The following is a 23,297-nucleotide window of genomic DNA, read 5'->3' as shown; positions in this document are numbered from 1 at the left end:
TACCAGGAAACAATACGCGTATTAAATATATTAAGCAAATAAAATCAGAAACAAAAAGAAAACGAAAAAAAAAATCGCTTACTTGATGGCACGACGCTGGCTGGCACTGACGTTTTATATGGACCCCAACCTTTGACATTGCCACAGGCAGCGCGTATAAAATAGCGACGTCCTTGCGTCAATCCATTAATCTGACACTGTGTGCCCATATTGCCGTGAAAACTCGTCCAATCCACCAATTCGCGTTCGCCCACAATGTTGCTGAAGTCGGTGCGCGTTGACCATTGTACTGTTGGTTGGTTGGTAGGTTATGCGGTTCGTTGTTATTGACATGGTGTGGGTATGCATCGATTTGCGGCCAGCAGTACAAGCAGAAGTATATAGAAAAAATAAACAAAATCAAGTAAACAAATGAATTGGATTGCAGTGCAGTTTTTGTTGGAAACGCCAACGCCAACACAACTCATCCACATCAAATGGGTGGCACGTGATGCAGTTTCATTACTGTGTATTCACATTTTTTTTCGTTTGTTTTCATCAATAAAAGAGAATTTCATTTTTTCGCTTACCTTTGAATTTGGTGCCAATTGCACCTTCGAACGGTTCGAGTATCTGCAGTGCAATTGAGTTTTCCCCCGTCACATCCACGGTCATCGAAGCAGGTGCATCCGGTGGACGCGTCTGATCCCAACCGAGCAATAGGCGACGTAACCCCTTCACACGTCGCTCCCATATGCCTATTTGCTTTTCGATTTCGTTGCCAGTGCAGCCAGTCACGGAGGAGCCTGTGTTGCCTGTCGATAGCAAACAAATAAACGAATAAACGAACAAATGAATGAATGATTCAATGAAAAATATGTAGATGCACAATTGAATGGCGTAGAACATGGTAAAGTGAGTGGATGGAACAAATTTGAAAAGTGAGGGAGGTTAGGTTGGCTACTGGGCTAGATATGCTCGAGAATTTGCATTCTACTTTCCGATGTTTGATTGTTTGGAGGCTTTCCGCCCCCGCGTGCCATGACTATTGAGTGTCACAGATGAATGCATTCCTCATCAATTCTGGTTAGAAATCGCACGCTGCAAATGTTCTTCTACTCAGTTGCCGGATATGCATTCATATTTCAATTATGTATTCGATTATTTTAAGCTTGGTATGATTGCCTTACAAAATTGTTTGAGTAGTGTGAAAATCTCGGAGGCCTGGTGGCTTCAGACAAGTACATGACTGCAGTTAGAGTTTACATCAATAAATTGTATTACAAAATAGTAAGACTCGGGAAAATAATGAACTCAATTTGAGTACAGGTAGTTCTAAATCGACAGTTATTTTGAACCCAAAAAGGCGGGCCAAATTCATCTATCAAAATTTATTAATTTATTCCTCTTTTCTCTTTCCAAATCTGAATATATGGCTCAGCGGTAGAAGGAAGAGTTAATCGATAAAAAAACGTCTGGTATAAGGGTCGATAAGTCGTATTACATGGATTCCAAAAATTGGATTAATTGTACTAAACTAAAAGGACACTATGCTGAAAAGTGAGACCTTTTTTTGGCGGAAGAGAATGTTCGTTACTTTAATTTTAGTGCAGCCATGAACAAAATAAAGAATTTGCTGCTTTTGAAACTATTATTATGAGCTTTTTCTGTGCTCATTAGTATTTATATGACAATCGTTTTCATTTTCTTGGTTTTGCAGCGTGCGAAACTCAACCAAATAATAACTGCATATTAACGCCTAAATCCAAAAAAAAAAAACTTACCAATAATAATACTTGATATGGACGGTCGCGTTGAGAATGTGGGTTGGCAGAGGCCACCATCGGATGTGCCGCTTAAATCTTGTATTCGAGACTCAGCATCCTTAAGTAAACCATTCAGTTTGTTACCGATTGTATCTGTGGAAACTGCAAAGGCACAAGAAGCAAAAACAAAAAAACGTGTACAGTCATAAGCCATAAATATGCAAGTCGAAAATCATAGTAGCGAATACATTTTTATTAATAAATTTAGGCTTCTAGTAAATATGTCATATGTTTTATCAGTAGAATATAGTAGTATATGTGTAATTGATAATTTCACTTTCGATAGTATGTCTATACATGGTGTAGACCGGGTGCTGGTGAATTGGATTCGTTCTATGCTAGCCCAAAGAATCGTCACGGTGCGGACGGAGAGGATGTGCTGGTGTCCTCCTGTGTTAATAGAGGCTGCCCCCAAGGTGGTGTGCTGTCTCCATTGCTCTGGTGCATGGTGATTGATCCTCTACTCACCAACTTAAATGATGCTGGAGTCTACACACAAGCATATGCGGACGACGTTGCCTGTTTGTTAACAAACCCTTCGCTTACGAACATCTGTAGAAAAGTGCAGATAACTCTGGATATGATTGACACTTGGTGCTGTGCGAATGGGCCACCAAAACTATTATTGTCCTCTTTACCAGAAGGAGGAAGCTTGATGGACTCGTTCTGCCTAAGCTAAAAGTTGTCACAATCCAGTTATCTAAAGAAATCAAATATCTTGGAGTAATCCTCGATAGTAAACTTTTTTGGAAGTCACACGTTGAAACAAAGACATCCAAAGCACTACAGCTTTTTGGCAGTGCAAAGGTGTCTTTGGGAAAACGTGGGTTCTTACTCCTAACAAGGTCCTCTGGATCTACACGCCTATAATAACACCTATTATCACCAATACATCAGTGGTCTGGATAAGTAGACTCTCTCTCGTGGGAGTCAGGACAATCTTGTCGAGACTACAACGCACTGTGGCCATCTGTTGCACCGGAGCTTTTTCGACTGCTTCAGGACCGGCAGTAGATGCTCTGGTTAGTCTACCACCACATTATGTTTTCATCCAAGGAGATACCTTGAAGGCCATCTGTTAGCTGAAACACAATGGGAATTGGTACGGGCTCTGTCCGGCATTGGACAACATAGTAGGTATGGACATCCAACGATCCTCGCCATGCCATCCAGAGTTGTGCTTGACAAGAGATAGAGTTTGGTGCTGCCAGAGGCTCAACTGTGGTTAAATTCAGATAATGAGTCTGGCAAACACTGTTCTCGCATTTTCATGGATGGCTCCAGGACCGATCACGGTTCCGGCTCTGGTGTCTACGTGGAATCAAGCGGGACAAAACTATACTTTGCTCTTGGAATGCATGCATCTGTGTTTCAGGCGGAGGTGTATGCTGTTCAAGAAGCGATGAACAGATGGAGGACAGATCTGTATGTGTTTGTAGCGACAGCAAAGCTGGGCTCATGGCCTTAAACAGATCTTCAACCCCTTCAAGGGTAGACAAGTACTGTAAATCTAGGTTAAACTATGTCGACAGACATAATATCCCGATGCTAACATGTGTCCCGGGACACGTGAATATCGCGGGTAACGAGATCTCTCACACTTCAGCCATAATGGGCTCTGAAGCCAACTTCCTTGGAAATCTTTATTTTGACTTTTACGGCTCCTTTCTGTGTGTAACCGATACAGACGTTACTGCGCCGATTCTACATCCGCCATCGCTGCAGCCTGGGAGAGCGAAAATTTCCCGACGTCTTGGACGAAAGGCATTGTGATTAAGCTGCCAAAAAAAAGGCCGAATGTCGCCTTTGCGCCGCCGAATGCGGCAATTGGAGAGGCATCACATTGCTTAACACTATTTATAAAATAGTCGCAACTATTATTTTGAACAGACTCCAATGGGTCAAAATGTCTTTACGCGATGGAAAAGCAGGCTTCCGTCCCCACCGGACGTGCGCAGATCAAGCGAATACTCTGAGGATAATTATTGAATAATTATTAGAATGGTACACCCCACTTTATATGGTGTTTATTGATTTCCAGAAGGCTTTTGACACCATCAAGCGCATTGCAATATGGTCTGGAAAAAAAGGAGTTCCTACAAAAATTGCAGATTTAACAGTTCTCCACAATGGCGTTACAAGCACTTCATTAGAACAACATCTGGCGTGAAACAGGGCTGCCCACTGACGCCACTTCTTTTTGCGGTCAAGGCAAAGCATCACATGGACGCTATCTCGCCAACTACACGACCTCGACTATGCTGACGATATTTGCCTGCTTTCACACAGGCATTCCGACATGCAGGCCAAATTAGATTTTCTAGTCACCGCTGCACGAATCGTTGGTCTGGAAATAAACAGCAAGAAACCAATATTGTACTCGTAATCGAGGGAGAAACGGTGCAGTATGTTGAAAGTTTCTGTTATCTCGGTAGTATAATTTCAACGAATGATGGAGCTGAAGAAGACGCAGAAAACCGTCTGCGCAAAGCTAGGCCAGCCTTTGGACGCAGAAAACTAAAACAAGAGTATTCAACTTATGCGCAAAATCCATACTTTTATATGGCAGTGAAAAGTGGCTGGTGTCGAGAAGCCTTACGCAGAAACTGCAAAGCTTCACAAATAAATACCTTCGGATAGTATGTAAAGTTTTTTGGCCGAACACTATCCGAAATACGGACTTGTGGCAGATCAGCGAGCAAGATCTAATCCAAAAGGTGATAAGTGGTCGTAAATGGCGATGGCTCAAAAAGCACAGGGAAAGCATTTGCAGAACAGCATTGGAAATACTTGGAGGCGTCCTAACCTTTGTGAAATGGAAACAGTAAACCAAACGTGGGATGTCGTAAAGGGAACTGCGGTTCCCAAGAAATAAAAAAAATTCTGTTTGTAAAATATAATTGACGCTCGACGCCACTTGCCAAAATTATTAATCTTCCAATGGAATGATAAATTTTGCGCCGCTGTGTACCATTATTATTATTATTTAATAATTTATACTACTTAATATTATATTTAATATAAACAGGGCCGTAGAGAGCATATCCGGGCCCCGGGGGAAAATTGCAAATGCGGGCACTTTCCAATTATGTCTACTTCATATAATTCGGAATTACTCTCGAGTCCGGGCCCCTATGAGAACTCCGGGCCCGGGGTAAAAAGTCCCCGATCCCCCCCTCTCGTCGGGCCTGAATATAAATATTATTAAATACTATTATTTATTCATTATATAAAATAATTATGACTTACATTAAAAATTCGGTTAAAAATAAAATTCACAAATTTTTGTTTGTATTTGGCAATAAGCAATATCAATTCCACTTACATGGTGTGCCCTCAATAGCGCCATGCTGCAGGAGCATTTTCGTCATCGAACGATTATTGCTAAGAACAGCAACGTCTAAAGCCGACAGTCCATCCGTGTTTATGCTGTTGTTGTTTTATTTTTATTTTGGTGAAGTGGGAAATATGCAGATGAATGGAAACGGGAAGTATAGAAAACAAACAAAAAATGTATAAATGTAACAAATGTATATATAAAAGTGTAAATTTAATAAATAATTGCGTAGTTATAATTATAAATATAATTTGCAATGTGATCACCGTTCGAAAAATTACTTTTAAACAACGAGCCAACGTAAATATTTTTAAACTCTGTAAAACAGCGTCTGGTACTTCTATTTTGAGTGATGGATCTCTTTATTTTGTCCTTTACGCGGTACATTATTTGTCTGTTTTTGATTGAAGTATGGCGCCACTAGCACAAATTTTACATTTTCCGATAGTCTGATTAATTTTGCGTCACCTTGTATATATAATTGGCGGTCTCATCACCTTATGAACACTTTTGAATTTTCGAAGTGAATGTAAACCTTGGCTAAACTATGTCGATAGACATAATGTTAACATTAGTCCCGGGACTCGTGGGCACCGCGGTAACTAGGCCTCTGATTCTTTAGCTGGGATGAGCTCTGAAGCCAACTTCTTTGGCCCATAGCCCGTTCTGCCACTCCTTTCTCCAGCCATCAAAGTCACGGTTAGCAAACGGGTTACTTCAACCCACAAGCGAGCTTGGCAGACTGAGAGAGGCTGCAGATGGACAAAACTGAGGTAATCTGTCATGTCCGACCGACTGTCGCAGATTCTCCTGTCATTAAACAGAAGGGACAGGCAGTTTGTTAGACTGATTACGGGCCACTTCCTATGGGCGAAATACATGGAAAAGGTAGGCATACAAGACAGTGCACTCTGCCCAGCATTTTCTGTTCCATAAGATCTACTCAGATTTCTTCGGACGTCGGGGAGATGTAAAGAAAATTAAAAAGGGAACCCGAGTACAGCACAATGGATTTAATGTTTTCTGAGTGCTGTACTTGGTAGTTTGTCCCCACCACAAAAAAGAGGGAAAGTTCTGTATAGCAGAACTCAAGAAATCTTACTTTCCCGCGAGGAGTTGCCTGATCTCCCAGGTGGTGGATAGGGAAGACCTGGCATCACACGAGTGGCCTTCCCTGATGGGGTAGATTCAACACTCGTGTGATGACTCAAAGTTGGCATGGAATCAGGGTGCCATTTGCGATCCAAACTGGCTAGGGAGGAGTCCCGAATTAAAATCTTCATTGTTAATGGACAACAGCAAGATTAGCACTCCAGGTGGAACTCAAGTGGCAACCCGCTTCGGCGGCAGGCGAATGAATTCTAGAAGCCCCAACCTTAACGCAAGTCTCTCAGCTGTATGAGCGAGAGCGCATCCTGGAGGAGACGGGGGTTGCTATCGCAATCTCCTTTTCTTCAGAAAGGGAAAACAGTTTCTCAGTTTCGGAGAGCCTGAGTTGTGAGGTCACTGCGATGGCAGAACGACCTCCCAAAGAAGTCACGAAATCAAAGAGCGTGGCAAGGAGGGAAAGAAGTAAGCGGTGGGCAAGGCTCATGCGTTAGAAATCCTCATGTGGCTCTGTCGGCCCTTCTGTGTCTGTGTCTTCCAAAAGACCTCGGTCGGCGGAAGTGACACGCAGTGTGCACTACACTGAGCTCAAATCTGCAGTTGCGAAAAAAGTTCTTGGAGCGGAAGTTCATTCGCAAACCAACGGAGGAACTGTCAAGTGATGTAAGAGATTTAGATATTTTTTCATTGATCTTCGGTTAGATCTGCATTGTATTGATTTTCTGGCCTATTTGCTAATTGCTAGTTCAATAAAATCTGACCGAATTCATATTCCTTGCCAGTTTGTCTATGTTGAAGAAGTGTTGTTACTGCGGGGAATTTCTTACAGTTTGGCTGTCAGAGTGCTGTTATGGAGTGGTTTAAAGGTTGGTTGCAGTTTTTCAGGCGACTCTGATTAGCAGAGAGTGGTTTAAGGTAATTATTTTAATGACAGAAATGACGTTGGAGTGGCCATTGCAGTGTGGCTCGCACCTGGGACCATATAATGGCCTTTATAGTGCGGCGATTATAAAAGTGGGGCTTAGATTTAGTAGGACTTAAAAAAAGGTATTTCTAATGTATAATTTCATGCGTGGCACTTACCTATTGACATCCACATCGGTTGATTCGAGAATCGTGCGCGCCTTGTCCAGATGCCCATGCTCGACCGCTGAAAACAGAGCTAAATCAAGAAAACAAGTAAAGTGATTAATTTTATGAGTCAGGGAAAAATTAAATAAAATATATTGGATTAGTTTTACTGAAAACGTTAGTGGAAATGCGAAATTGCACGAAAGCCTCTAAAAGGTTGAGAAGAAGAAGAAGCAGTCAATTTAACACCTCTATGTCTAAGCCAGTGAGCTTAAGCGTTGATTCTAAGAAGTAACTAAAGGTTTAGTAAAAGTTAGTTGCATTTATCTAATACTATATACACCACTACATGCGCCACATACGAATGTATGTAGCGCTTATATGTATTTGAGAGAATTTATTGCCTGCTTTTAGGCTAGCATACCATGTTGATGCAAATTAATCTGATTCAATTTGTCCAGCTGAGCTTGCGCCAACTTCAATTGTTTCTTAGACATTTTACTGCGATACGGTGTGTTGCCACAATTGGCGGCACCGACATGGTCATTGCCATTGTTGCTACCGGAACCATTATAAGCAGTGGCAGTGGCAGCGACAATAACACCGCTGCTGCCATTTATTTTAGTGCGCACATGCGCCGAGTGGCGATAAATGGCCAAATTTGATGGTTTCACCGCTAATTCCATTGATTCGTTGGCATTAATTTTCGGCTGCTTGGCTGTCTGTGTCTGTGTCTGCGCTTGTGTGGGTGGCATTTGATTGTGTATGGCTATGCCGTTACGCGCAAGCCGTGTCACACTCAAATTACCGCTACCTCCACCGCTGACATTGTTCCGCTGCTTATCCGCAGTCATCTTCAGTAGTTTGTTATTACTATTACCGTTATTATTGTTGTTGTTGTTGGAGGCACATAATGGCATTGTTGTGGCCATTTTTGCTGTGTTGCTTTGCTGTACACTTTCAGTAGTTGTTGTTGTTGTGATTCCGATTTGCGGCAATAGAAATTCCAGTTCCCGCAAATCATTGGACGTACAAGAGATGGCGGTACGTATCTTAGCTACGGCGACATTTGGCATCCACTGCTCAGACCAACGGAAAGTATTTGCGGTATCCAAGCCGCATTCGCCATTATCGCCACCAACCGCCGCAGGCAGCTGTATTGAGTTGCTATGCGGTTGCTCTTGTTGCTGTTGTTGTAGTGAACCTGCTGTCTGCGCACGTACCAAGGTGTAACAGCGTTCTTTAGGGTTATCGATTATATAGTTATTGTTGTTATTATTACTATTACTGTTATTGTTATATTTATTGTTATTGTTGCTTCTGTTACAGCTACTGTTTTTATCAGGCGCAGATGCTGCGCGTCTCAACACTACAACACCCTCGTCATCGGCATCGGCATCGGCATCGACCACTACAAATCCCCCATTCTCGTTATCGCTGTAGTTATCAGCATCAGCATCAGCACCAGCACCAGCTGTGTTATCAACGAAATAATAGCTACTGCCTACACCACCACTACCATCTTCTGCTGCTTCTGCTTCGTGGCGCTTATCGGCACGCACCTTGCGCCAACTGGCACGATCGAGTGTTAAGCTATGCGGCAAAATGTTGTCTGTTTGCAATGCCAAACAAAAGAATGCGAAAAAAAAGATTTGAAAATTATAAAAAATGTAAGTAGATATAAATTGAATTTATCGAAACCGAAATTATATGTAGCGATATGAAAATGTGGTATAAAAGAAAAATGAAGCAAAATGAGAAATAAAACCGATAAGCGTTGGTTAAAGGGAAATAAAAAACTCAGAAGTAGATAATGTGATAATGTGTGCCATAAATTAAATAATTTTTTTGAAAAAGTTAACCAAGCTAAGAAATGTTATTATATGTTGAGCGCAATAATCGAATACCAAGCCCATATTTTTGCTATAAAACAAAGGATTAAAATAAAAATACCAAATTGATATGAATGATTGGTTGATTTATGATTGAAAATTCACTCGTATTTACATCACCCTGAACGTGTGCGCTGTACTAAAAGCAGCATACGCCCAGATTTTAGTTTCAAAAAAATAGAGTTAAAGTTTTGACAACCCTGGGACTCATACTACAAATGTAAGTAGCTCGACCATACCCAACGTGGCTGCAACCAAAGAAAGGAAGGCGCTTACAAAAAGCCATTACAGCTATGAAATTTATCATGTGAGATGCGTTGAATAATTGTGGAAACTTGTGGTGAGGCGAAGCAGAGTGCATATCACTGCCATATGAGGACGTACATATAACAGAAGACCTATGCACCTATATCGATAACTATGTTTTTACAGCTGAGAATAGTAAATTAAAAGATTTAGCAAGTCATTATGAAACGTTTAATGTCAGAAAAACGCTTCCAAATTGTGGAAATTTACTTTGACAAATAAACAAAAAAAAAAAATGAATAAATAAATCTGTTCGCGAAGTTCATAGAGCGATTTGTGCATTTTATGTGGCAGGCGGCATCATCGGTTCTCATTTCTTTCGAAAAGGAGCTCTCCATTCACCGCTATCGAGCAATGCTGACTGAACTTTTGTTTCAAGAAATGAATCGTGTCTATCATTCGGGAGTGCGTAGGCTCGAATCTTCGTATATGAACATCAAATAATAGAAAAAGTTTATTCTAATAGCGAACCCCGAAGGCCCCTCCGTTTGTAGAACAACATCAAGACGCACGCCACAAATAACAGGCGAAGCTCGGCCTGACACCTAACAGAAGTGCACGCGTCAATTATTACAGTACAATCGTGATAGTCCGACATTTCTTAATCCGACACGTTCGGTAATCCGACAACCTCATAACGTCTATGGATGCAATTGGCATTATTTTATTTTGATCAGTCGTAGCAGAGCAGCAGAGGGGGATTGTGTTTTGTTTCCCGGTCACAACGTATTTGTCATTAAATTTGAACGACGCCAGTTCTCTCGCGATTGCTGACGGTGTTGATGTGATTTTTTTCTGTATTTTCGTGTCATTAAATGGAACCTTCGGTAGTCCGGAATATTTGATAATCCGACAACGAGTCGGTCCCGTATGTGTCGGACTATCACGATTGGACTGTATTATTGCTTTTGTTAAATATCAGCGAATGGACCATGTAACTCGTAGCCGCGGAGGACATATGTCGGCTATCATATTAAAAAATTAAATGCCATGAAATTATCTACCAATACCAACCAGCCAATAGCCGTGGTTTAGATTTAGGATTAGATACTAGAGTTTTGCTATTACAGCAAAGCAAATAGACGGTGGAAGTTTTACCGCACCAGCTGTAAGGCTCAGTTATTGCCCACTCCAATAGTTGTGGCATAGCCTGGCTAAGCAGCACTTCCTTTCTTATGTGGAGGCAAAGAGTTTGGTCAACTCGGGGATAGCTTCAGAATGCGAAAAGTTTTTCAACCAGGAAGTACATACATAAATATATTGCCAAAAAGACGGCAAAAGACGGTGGCTAGCGTTGAAAAATATTTTGAAGATTGTAAGCCAAGGCTAAGGTGAAAATTAAAAAAAAAATTTTTTTCCATGTTCACTCCTCTCGGGAGCATAGGGCCTCGACTTGTCTTGCGTTGGTTTCGTTAATCTATTTAATTTCTGACAGGGTAGGTGATTAGTCTGCCGCTATGGATTAGTACACCCATTAGATTTAGAAATCAAAATCATATAAAGTGCTGCGTCACCGATTAGTGAGACTTTGATGTATTTAAAATTCTACAATATATACGAGTTTGTAGTGGTAAAGCACTTAAAGTAGTAGTGAAAGCTGGGTTTTATAGCAAATGTTTCAGGTGATTTGAGGTGAGCATCCGATTGATTAATATTGAGTTCTTTTTTAAATGCTAGCATAGTGTTCTATGTAAAAAAGAGTTCACAAAGTGTATTAACAATTTGTTAAAAAACAATATTATTTGTTATAACAAGAAACATAGTTTTGCTTTTGGACTTATTTCGCCAACTCAAAAGAAAAAAAATTCCGGTATATAATTTCCAAAATTTCAAAATTTATATTTGGCTACGTTCTCTTGAAAACTTTTCGCTAACATTGCATGTCGAGCAAAACAAATTCGTTACTGACTGACTGAATGCAACCCTGCATCTGAGTAGTATATTATAACCTAGCCAAATGGTGGCGTTAATCGGGATTAACGACTTAATTTGGAATTATCTCATGAAATCAGTGCAATTAGTGCGGATTGACAACTCGACTTAATTCTCATAATTTAAGCGGATTAGGGGAATTTTCGAAAGCAAAATAGCCGAAAAACGACAGTTCTTATCTATTGTGAAAGAAAAATAATGCAACTTTTATAGAGAAGAACAAAAAAGCCTAAAAACAGTTATTGCAGCATTAAAATTATGGCGCAATATGATAAGCACGACAGGAATAACAAAACATGGCCTGAAAAGTACCGGGCCTAACATATAAATGGCACAAGTTTTATTGCATTCACCTCTTTTCCATTTAGTACTAACCTTAAAAAGACAGCTAAAATTTCATGATATTCTCTTCATTAGTTCGTGAGTTATTGTGCTAAGAGTGACGCAACTTTTGTTATTTTCAAAACAATGGACCAAAAAGAATTTTGTGTTTTAATTTTACACTGCTTCTTGATGGAAAAAAATATCGTTCAAGCGAAGCAATGGCTTGAAGAGTGTTATGGGGACTCCGCTCCATCGGAAACAACAATAAAGCGATGAACGCAGGGGACGTTGAAATGAGGTGGTAACACCAGAAAAGATAAAAAAAATATACACAAAACCGTTTTGAATGATCGAAAAGTAAAGTTGCGCGAGTTAGCTGACATCTTAAAGATATCAAAAAAAACAGTTGGCTTTACTTATATATTCCCTGCGAGCATTTACCTATGAGAAAGATCTGTTCAAAGTAGGTGCCACGTTTGCTCACTATTGCTTACAACACACCGTGTCACAAGACAATCAAAACAATGGCAAAACTACATAAATTGAACTTCGAATTGCGGTAAGAAATTTCATTCGAATGAAGAGGTTATCGGTGAAACTGAGAAAATATTTAGAGGTAAAAGATAAATCGTTCTACAAAAGTGGTATTGAAATGTTAGAGGGGCGCTGGATTGAATAAAGCTAATTTTAAACAAAAAACGAGTCTTCTTCGTTAAGCCCGGGACTGTTCAGGCCATGTGTTATTTTATAGCATTTGTGTTTTACTTTTAAGTTTAAAAATGCGTTTTTCCATTTTCAGACGGCAAGTAGAAAGAAATAATTCTATAGCCATCAAGGCTAGAAAACGGGTAACTTCAACTCACAAGCGAGCTTGGCAGACTGAGAGACTCTGCAGATGGATAAAACTGAAGTTACCTGTCATGTCCAACCGACTGTCGCAGATCCACCTGCCATGAAGCAGAAGGACTGAAGCACATGGAAAAGGTAGACATCTCAGACAGTGCACTCTGCCCAGCATTTGGGTAGGAGAATGAGACGGCGGACCACTTTCTGTGCGTCTGCCCGACCTTCGCTCGAATCAGGTTTGAGGTCTTTGGCACTGATGTGTTAAGAAGCCACCACCCTGGTTCCTTGGCACCATAAGATTTACTCGGATTTCTTTGGAGGTCGGGTAGATTTAAAGGGAATTAAAAAAGGGAACCCGAGTGCAGTACAATGGACTTAATATCTACCAGCTGGTGGTAGCAGAGGAAGAGATAGGCCTGCTCTACGTTGGAAAGATCGGGTGGAGAAAGACTTAGCTTCACTTGATGTGCCCAACTGGCGTCAGAAAGCACGAGAAAGACACGAAAGACTTTCTAAACTCGGCCAAAATCGCTTAAGCGGTTATCACTCCAGTCAAGAAGAAGAAGATAAGGTTACACCAGTTAATGAGAGCGTTAACCAGAATTCTGCAAACTCGATTAGATATCATTCACAGCAAATGAGACGTTTAGCAAACAGTTAAAAGCGAGTTACGACTGACGATATGAAGTTTTATGTCTATAAGATTTAGCTGTTGCAACGTTTGCAGCTAGTTGACTATGCGTAGCATTGACCATGCACAAAATAGATGTTACAGCAACAACAAGTGGATGTTGGTTTTTCAAAAAGAAAAAAAGGTATATTCTGAATATTTCGCATATTTCTTCTATCAACAAACAGAATTTCTGCGTTTTGTAGAGCTAAGTGAGTCTTGAACGCATCCCACCCGAGCGTCTGTATGGTACGCAATTCCGGCTGGCGCAGTAATTGTGTCGTACTTGTGGGCGAATGCGTTTATTACCGGGGTATAATAAATATCTGCTCTTCCGAAACTACTTAAATTGATCTTGATTACATAACATTTTTATGGAGAGGCATAAATTTCCGCTTAAGGAACAAAAGCAAACGAGATCATGCGATTTAACTTTGTCATATTTCATTTATTGGGTGTTTCAAAAGAAACCGATGACAGTTTCAACATCCAAGGACGAGATTCGATGCGCCACCAAAGACAATGCCGTCAAAAATGTTCGAAAATGTTGTAAAAAGGACCAGCGCCACGAGACAACCACTTATCGGATACTGCATTCCCTACATAACCTCCACGTCTGCATTCTTTACTACAAACAAATTTTTTTAAATAAACCGTGCATTGTTCTTCTAATTCCTATATGAGCGCTCTTAATGGGATACTCGATGCACAAAGAGTTCTAATCACATTTCTTTACTTTTACATTTACGGATAATTTCAAGCGTTACTATAAGTATATGGCAGTATTATGCATAGGTCTTAAATATTATTTCATTTGGTTGATTATTTTAATTAAGGATAAATAGATGTATGTATGTACATGTTTGTAGGTTTGTATTATGTATACATGAATAGCTGTGTATATACATGGTGTGTGTGTGTGTGTGGGTGTGCATGTGCGTTTGTATGCTGTAATATGACTATTGCAGTTATGCAAGTATGAGCAATAGAATCAAGGCGATGCAGGTGCTGCTTCCAATTGAATATCGAACACTTCACCGTGTCAATGCAGTGGAATTCCCTTTTACCTAGAATTTTTCAGTTATATGAATGAGAAAATTGCGAAAAAAATATTCATGAGCATGTAAATATATAACATGCCATACACCTTCGGCATGTGGGTGCTTTGATAAGCGTGAGTTGAATGCGTTTAAGTGTATGAGTATGTAAGAGTATTTATATATTTTTCTTTTCAGAATTGGCGAGGTGAGTTTGGCTTGAAGCTGTGTGCCTTTTGTAGCGGAATCATTCGATTGGTGTACGTGTACACATGCGACCAAGATATGTATTTCTCCTTACCATCCCCCGCACCTGTGCTTGACCGATTCTTGCACTTGTTCGTTACATCGGGCGATCGCGCACTGCAACTGGTTGTCTGACAGAAGCGAGTCAACTCATTGAGTGTATGAAAGGATTTTTGACGTAATAATGCGCCAGGTGAACGCAGGCACCCACCAATCGGCAGATTCTTCAAGGATTTACTATCGCTTTTATAGCACCTGCAAAATATATGTCGAATACGAGGCACATGTTTTACAAAATAAAATAAACAAAAAAACAGATACTTCCTTACTATTGCAATAATACTTTTAAATGCCTTAACATTAAGTGAGGTAAAAAGTTCTGAATGTTATCCGCTAGATGACTGTAGTGAGTCATATCTCATGATGAATACATTGAATGGGGTAATATTATGGGACGATTTAAAGATAACGTTGCTAGTTGCGCCTTACAGCATACAAAAATTAAGGTAAGAAAAGAAACAGTTCGATATATTCTTCCGCACCATTACGGCCTAAGTGAAATGTCAAAGAAGGCGGCCAATAAAACTTGTGGTGTTTATGGAGCCAACATTCGATCGAATGCAATAGGAAAATGATTATTAAAATGATTCCATTCTGACAGACCTATCGTCAAAAATGTTGATCAATTCATAGAAATCTCGAAGTAGGAACGACATGTGACCACTTATTCCATTAACTAGGGACGGAAATTGATTCGAAAACTGCTTAGAGCCTCTAAATTAAGAATAAGCTGCTAGTGTTCGCCCAGTGGTTGGATGTCACAAAGTTTTATCTTTATCCTTGTCTTTTTATCTTTATCTTTATTCCTCGCTGTACCTCTTTCTTGCTCTTTACTTCCCATAATTTTTATATTTATCTTTATTTTTATTTTTATTTTTATCTTTATCTCTATCTCTATCTCTATCTCTATCTCTATCTCTATCTCTATCTCTATCTCTATCTCTATCTCTATCTCTATCTCTATCTCTATCTCTATCTCTATCTCTATCTCTATCCCTATCTCTATCTCTATCTCTATCTCTATCTTTATCTATATCTTTATCTTTATCTTTATCTTTATCTTTATCTTTATCTTTATCTTTATCTTTATCTTTATCTTTATCTTTATCTTTATCTTTATCTTTATCTTTATCTTTATCTTTATCTTTATCTTTATCTTTATCTTTATCTTTATCTTTATCTTTATCTTTATCTTTATCTTTATCTTTATCTTTATCTTTATCTTTATGTTTATCTTTATCTTTATCTTTATCTTTATCTTTATCTTTATCTTTATCTTTATCTTTATCTTTATCTTTATCTTTATCTTTATCTTTATCTTTATCTTTATCTTTATCTTTATCTTTATCTTTATCTTTATCTTTATCTTTAGCTTTATCTTTATCTTTATCTTTATCTTTATCTTTATCTTTATCTTTATCTTTATCTTTATCTTTATCTTTATCTTTATCTTTATCTTTATCTTTATCTTTATCTTTATCTTTATCTTTATCTTTATCTTTATCTTTATCTCTATCTTTATCTTTATCATTATCATTATCTTTAACTTTATCTTTATCTTTATCTTTATCTTTATCTTTATCTTTATCTTTATCTTTATCTTTATCTTTATCTTTATCTTTATCTTTATCTTTATCTTTATCTTTATCTTTATCTTTATCTTTATCTTTATCTTTATCTTTATCTTTATCTTTATCTTTATCTTTATCTTTATCTTTATCTTTATCATTATCTTTAACTTTATCTTTATCTTTATCTTTATCTTTATATTTGTTTTTATCTTTATCTTTTTTTTGCCTTTATCATTTTCTTCATTAAATTTGATTAATTTTCTTCCCTCAGCATCCACATACATTTCGAAAAGTAGACAATTCTTTATGACCCAGAAATACAATTTAGACCTAAATAAAGCGGAATGACATTGAGAACTTTTTACTTCACCTAATACAATAAAATACGTTGAAGGATCGTAAACAGACGTGTCGAAACTCTAACGATACCTCACATCGAAATTATTAATTGCGGAAACAAAGTTCTACCATTCAAAAGTTCTACATTTTCTCGTACAAATGCGAACCTCTCGAGAAGTGACCAGGTAGAAGGAAGTTCTACTTTTTCCACTTTTCTACACATTTATACTTGTTTTGTTTGGTGAAAAAACTGATTTTTGAAATTTTCACAGATACAATATAATCATTTGGCATAGCGCTGTTCCCTTGGAAGTTTTTAGGTGAGAGAGGATTTTATACCACGTACAAGAGCTGTACAGAAGTTCCAGAACTGGTGAAAAATTAGGAGAGTTGAGTTTGCCATAAATTTGGCAAAATTATTTTATATTATTCAGTTCAGTGATTTATTTAACAGTTCCCCTCGGACCCTATACACTGCTTTGCCTCGTCGGGAAGCAAATCAAACGACATCTTAATTCGTTTATGGAAATCCATCAGCAGGGAACTTTTGCGATATATTTGGATATTTGTGGGATTTGATAGAAATGTTAGTTTTTCGATATTTGCAACTAAATCTAAATCGTAGCCTATACTACTTGATTTCCATTTTTCTTCTTTATTTAAGGCATTTTCATATTCTGAACATTTTAAAACTACCGTTATACGAAAGTCGCGCTTGATTTCTATCCGTTTAAATAATATTCAAAATCTGCTTAATAAGATCAAATCCAATTCAAGTTTGGTAGTGTTTAAGCTGAGGCCCCGAGGATCGTGGTGCGGCTCACTTGCATTTCTCAAAATTCTCGAGCCTTGCAGCTTGTTGGACTCTCGGCAGGAGTCTGCTGAGTTTATGGAAGTGAGCATGAAACAAAGTCCAAAGCCTGGTTGCGTTATAGGCGTATTTTCCCATTTAAAAAGCCATTTGAGAGGTGCAAGTTTGTGCTGGACGAATGAAATGTTGAATGTTAAAGACGCAACTTGCTGCATACTTACAGACGAGGAACAATATTAAGCCCAACTTGCCAATTAACGAAATTTTTACGCGATTTTAGAGAGCGGTTTTAGTTTAAAGAATATGAAAAAATCCCGCAATAGGGACACCACGGTACGTTTTACCCAATGACCCATTGTGTCAGGCCTATAATGCTAGGAGAGGACGAACTAGGTAAGTTAAGATTTTTTCACTGAGTAGATTGTTGGTCAAAGCGAAAATACTTATAAGAAAATATTTATCTGAAATCTCCAAGCATTTAGAGCAAAATACCTATAGTTGAAATAGTTAAAAATGTTTTTAAAGACTGCTGATATATTTTTTTTTAATATCCCCGCAAAAACCTGTTTTTGTTAAGTGTGAGATGGTTTGCGCTTAAGTGAAGAATATTCAATCCAACTTTAGGTAGTTGGTTTGCCAAATGTTTATATGCAGGCTGTCACAGAGGCAATAAGTTTTTCACATTTGCAAATTTTTTAAACACAAACACACACTCAAACACTCAATGACCGCTCGTGAGAGATAAATATTTCATACAACTCATCTACTATTGTTTTTGTACACCTACGACTATTCAGATACGGCACCGGTTTCCTTATCGTCGCAGTGCGCATGCGCGTTGTCCCATAAATGCCGTTGCTACTAATCTGTAGTGCAGTCCTATCTTTTACTCGCAAATCGCTTGCAAGCGCAATACTTTTCTCTTCGAAGTTCTGCTCGTGCCCATCGGTCACCGACATTGTCGCCGACGCTGCTATACTAGCCCATAGTGCCGATTTTTGATTTGCTATTGTTGTGGTTGCGGTTGCGGTTAACTTGAGTGCTGCTGCATCTGTCGCTGACAATTTTACACTGGATTTAGTGGGTCTGTTCGGCGCGTTTTGCTGCTGCTGCTCACTCAGATACTTCAGGCAATATGACTCTGGTATTTGTAATAGTTTGCATGCTTTGCGGGGCACTCGCAATTTGGCGGACACAAAATTCGGCTCTGCCGCGCGCCCATTTATCGGGAGCCCCGCCATGAGGCGTTCAATTTCACTTGTTTTACACTCTATGCTGCGTCGCGGCACAGTAGTGCATTCGTGTTGTTTACAGAAATGCGTCGATGCACCAGGCGCAGTCCTCTTCTCTGCTCCATCACAGCAATCCGCCTGATTGGCGTTTCCCTGTCGCTTGTTCGATTGCATCAGGGGTCGTGCCAATGCGGCAACCGTATCCATTTCGTCGACTAGACGTGCTGCTGTCGTTGTCTTGTTGGCGGTTGTGACACTATCTCCACCCTTGCGTCTCAAAGTCAAGTGGGTGTGTAATTTGAATGGTGATTGAAAAGCATTTTGTCGCGTCTGATGCAATTTATCTTTGAGCAGTCGAAAGGAGGCGCGTATCGAGCGTGAACGATGCAACGAGTTGAAACCGTCACTGACAGACGAATCAGACGCATTGACGAAATCAATACTAGTTGTTGATGTTGATGCCTCAGCATCACCTTCCGTGTCACTATTTTTGTGGTGCTGTCGATTTTCGTTTTGCTGCTTGTATTTGCGCCTTTCTCGTGCCTCTTTCTTATGGCTGAGCAATTTGACATATGCGCGATGAGCTCGACGACGTTCCATTTCAAGTTTTAATTTTTTTTTTATTTCTCTTGAATCGCCATACAAAATAAGATGCCTTTACTAGAATTTCAATAAAAATCCGCATAGAAACGTTTCACGCACGAAATTGTCGTTTAAACAAAGCCGCGCGCTGTAAACGCCAATTCCATTCACTTCAAAACGGCACCACAATACTCCGATAACTTTCAGAACCAAACAACGCGTACGTTACAAAAATCTAAACTAAATCAGCGTCCTCGCTCATGCCTGTTTCAACCCTCAGTTTGGGCTGGCATAGTTAGGGAATAGAGTTAGAGCGAAGTCAGCAATATTTTAACTTCATAAATCATTTCGTGTACGTGTACATGCGTTTGTATGTGCGCCTTTCGGTATGCATGCGTTTAATTGCGCTCCATTCTCTCTCCCTCTCTTCAGAATTTCCATAGCGACCAATGCGCTGAGCGCAGACTTCAACTCAGAGCTCTTATTTATGAAGTTCGCATTTGTACCTGTGACTAACGAGTCCTTTGTTTATCTCAGCACAATTGAACATAAGCACACCAATATTATCACAAATGAAGGTATACGCAAAGGGTGGGTAATCGTGAGCTCTTGAAATTTTCAAAAAATGAACTTAAATATTTTTGCGCCCTTCCAGAAACCACAACCACTCGACACGTGCTCTGGATGTGTGTGGGTTTTTCTAAAAGTATGTGTCGGGTTTGCGGCCGTCGTAGTCGAATGGTTAGTGTGTGACTCCCATTCGGAAGTGCGCAGGTTTGGATTTCCGTGCATGAAATACTAATTGATAAAACAAGTTTTTTTTTACTAATAGCAGTTGCCCTTCGTCAGGCATTTCTGCCAAGAAAAAAAATCTTCATAAAATATCATTTGCCGTTCAGAGTCGGCTTAAAACTATAGGCCCCTCCATTTGTGGAACAACATTAAGACGCACAGCACAGACGCAGACGATCCACATTAAGATCGTCAAAAAACAGTAACAATAACAACATCACAAATCGTAGAAAAAATACAGGATATCGTATTGGAAAATCGTTGAGTGACTGAAAGAGATTTTGTAGAAGCCCTAGGCAACTCAATGGGCTGTGTAAACAATTTTTGGCTGAAGTACGGGGTTTCAGAAAGCTTTGTCGCACAATTCACCACACAAATGCCACATTCACTAACATTGGAACAACAACACATTCAAATGAGACTTTGAACATTTTCGAAAGGATAAAGTGAATTTGGTGCATCAATTAATCACTATTGATCTATCGTCATGATCCTAAATCGAAATACCTAAGAAGCTAAAGGGTGGTGTGAACCTGGTTTTTCGGCTCCGAAACGAGTTCGTGTCCAGAAATTGGCAAAGAGGCCAGAAAGGTATTAGCATCAATTTTTTGTGACGCGAAAATAATCTTGTTTTGTGGTAAAACAATAAACTCTGAATATTATTGAAACAAAAAATTGTGAAAAAAGGTCCACAAGAGAATTTTGACGATGGCCGAAATCCATGAATTAACCCTTTGGGGACGAGTGTCGGCAAATAGCCGCTCAAATTAGTTCGTAGCTGCAAGGCTCGCGACGTCTGTCGTTCTGAGCGATAAGATACGCACAGTTATAGTAAAAGAGCCACGTTTCCATTCAAAGACATTAGGGACCATAAGCGACGAAGTCATATCTTCCTTATAATGTAAACTTACGATGTGAGACGACGGTAGAGTCAATACGAATTTCAGTTCTTCGATTCAGTCTCTCAGTGCCAGTGCCAGAGAAGCTAGCAGGCTTTTTATATATTTTATATTTTATCCTACGCACGTTGGCTAAGCGATCTAGAGATGATACGTTAGATAGTGACAGTTCTGACGAATATTACTTTGAATCTGATACGACGGAAGATGACGGCATTACTTCGTCAAGTGGAAGTGAAATCCGTGCAATAAGAATTCCACTCAGGCATTTCAACATTGGCAGTGATAGTTAGTTTGTTTATAATTAAATATTTTTTGATTTTATGAAAAATTTTTCGTGTGTTAAATAAAACCGTAGTTTCTATAATGTTCAACGTATTTATTTTCTTCACTGCGCACTCCAATACTTTTCGTTCTCAGCGACGCTCGCCCGTCGAGCGGCTCGGTCCTCAAAGGGTTAAAGTTCGAAATGCTAGAACAAACATTGTAGGCAACCATTGTATCTGACACCACCAGATTTGGTGACTAGTGACTTCCAGACCTAAAAAAATGCATCCATTAAAAACGTTTTTCATCAAATGATGAGGTCATAACAGCTGTGGAAGCGTATTTTGCAGCCCTTCTAAATTCTCACTTCACGGATGGAATTCACAAATTGGAATCGCGTTGGAACAAACGGTGTTCTTGGTGTTCAAGAAGGCTATACTGAATAATGAAGTGTATTTCAAACCGTAAAATTGTGTTTTTCTTATTGAACCACAAAACTTATTGATCAACCTAGAATACCTATATACTATGTAATACAATATATAAGTATATATGTATATAGTTTCCCGTTTTCCAAAAATGTCAATTTTGCTTGTCAATGTAGCCGTCGAGGTGAAAATGTGCCCCATTCGAAAAAACTATATTTTTGCGAAAAATCCCCGTCCCATTTAAGCTGCTCAAAAGTCCATACAGGAGTTCTTAAAGCGGATAGTAATTTTCTACTACTTCTGATTTAATTGAACTCGTACAAGCGATCAACCTGAGATCTCTATGCAAGCTTTCCCAACAGTTGGTTCTATGCGAGCGGAGTGCCGTGGATTCGGTCAAGGACGACTACTCAAGTGGCATTCCTTGAAAAAATATATAAATATTTACGCTGTTGTAAAAAGTTTTTATACAGAATTTTTCCCAGACTATAATGGTTACTGTTTAGTTGGCCAGATTTACGGCGGCTTCATGTTCTCTGATTTAATCGTAGACCATCGCTAACAGTGGTATTCCACTGTCACAGCCAAGTGAAAGACACAAACGAGATCATAGCTTGATTTGACAACATTTCACAAATTCACGTAGCCGAGGCTTGGTTGATGCATTAGCTCGATTGAAATTTCTTTTTTAAAAAATACGCATTACTTCGCCAACACAGCAACCAGATTTTCAATAACTCGCAACATTGCTTAAGCTTAAAGCGACACTGGGTTTGTGCCACTGTTTTTAACTGCGTAGAAACTGAGAATTGGCCAGCATGTTAACGGCCGTTGGACCACCCTTTATCTGTACTTGTGAATACATTCATATACCATCATGTAATAGAGAGTGTCCATGCACACGCATGTATGCGTATGAGCTTTACCTGAGTTATATTGTGCAAGATCGATAAAAACATCGCTGCTTTAAACCAAATACAAATACGCAGAGGGGAATTTCCACGAGCGCAGCAGGTTTATTTGCTGGTATTAAAAGAGGGAAATGAATTGAACACCGTGAAAATTCTGGGTTAAAAAATCATAGGCGCGTAAAAATCCTAGATGCCTGCAGTCTTAAAATAATTTAAACTAGAAATTTATATTATTGGAAATTACGTTGTCTAACTGAGCTACACTTCAATACATTCATAGTAGGCCTTCTTCATTTGCCACTTGACTGCTCTCTTGGGTTCTGCTCGCTTTACCAAAAATTTGCATGTGAAAGCAACAGCAAAGTTGTCGAGCAAATTTCGCCGCTAGCGGGTGTGGCGAATTAAATACAGGAGGCCTTCCCGAAACCGTTAATAATACAAAACAAACGAATAAAACAATCAAACTGAGGAGGAATTATATCTTTTTGACAATTCAGTGAATGGCTTGGTAATATATTATTGTGATTTGCGACATTTAAACTAATGAAAACGAAGTACAGTAGGTTCTGTTTTTATGCGGCTTTTTTTTTATGCGGTTTTGAAATAGTGCGGTTTTTTTTTTAAATTACAAAATGCATGTCGACCTATCGGGAATTGTACATATAAACAAGATTCTAAACCAGCTAAGCAAAAACTCATCATAGATTACATCAGAAATGCTAACCCTACAAGTATGGAAGATATATAAAGATATAATTTTCAAAGATACAATATTTTGTTTATGCGATTTTATTTAATTATTTCAGATTCATGCGGTCTATGGAACGTATCT

At 39.1% G+C, this 23,297-nt stretch overlaps 1 protein-coding gene across 3 annotated transcripts in view; it reads right to left on the bottom strand.

Annotated features, from left to right (window-relative positions):
* Positions 1–23,297, bottom strand: part of LOC128855501 (uncharacterized) — a 198,863-nt gene that overhangs the window by 13,091 nt on the left and 162,475 nt on the right. The window contains exons 3-9 of one of the 3 annotated variants that reach the window (XM_054090456.1): positions 14,629–14,828; positions 7,745–8,932; positions 7,333–7,411; positions 5,131–5,234; positions 1,764–1,907; positions 570–794; positions 83–289 (exon numbers count right to left, since the gene is read on the bottom strand). In XM_054090456.1, the coding sequence (XP_053946431.1) occupies positions 83–289; positions 570–794; positions 1,764–1,907; positions 5,131–5,234; positions 7,333–7,411; positions 7,745–8,932; positions 14,629–14,828 (2,147 nt within the window). Of the gene's footprint in view, positions 1–82; positions 290–569; positions 795–1,763; positions 1,908–5,130; positions 5,235–7,332; positions 7,412–7,744; positions 8,933–14,628; positions 14,829–18,141; positions 19,442–23,297 lie in introns of those variants that run through there. The other 2 variants (XM_054090455.1, XM_054090457.1) reach the window with 2 other exon arrangements.

This window comes from Anastrepha ludens, chromosome 2 (assembly GCF_028408465.1).
Source record: "Anastrepha ludens isolate Willacy chromosome 2, idAnaLude1.1, whole genome shotgun sequence".
NCBI classification, from domain to species: domain Eukaryota; kingdom Metazoa; phylum Arthropoda; class Insecta; order Diptera; family Tephritidae; genus Anastrepha; species Anastrepha ludens.
The sequence above is the reverse complement of the archived record's forward strand: the minus strand, read 5'-3'. Positions and strand labels throughout refer to the sequence as shown.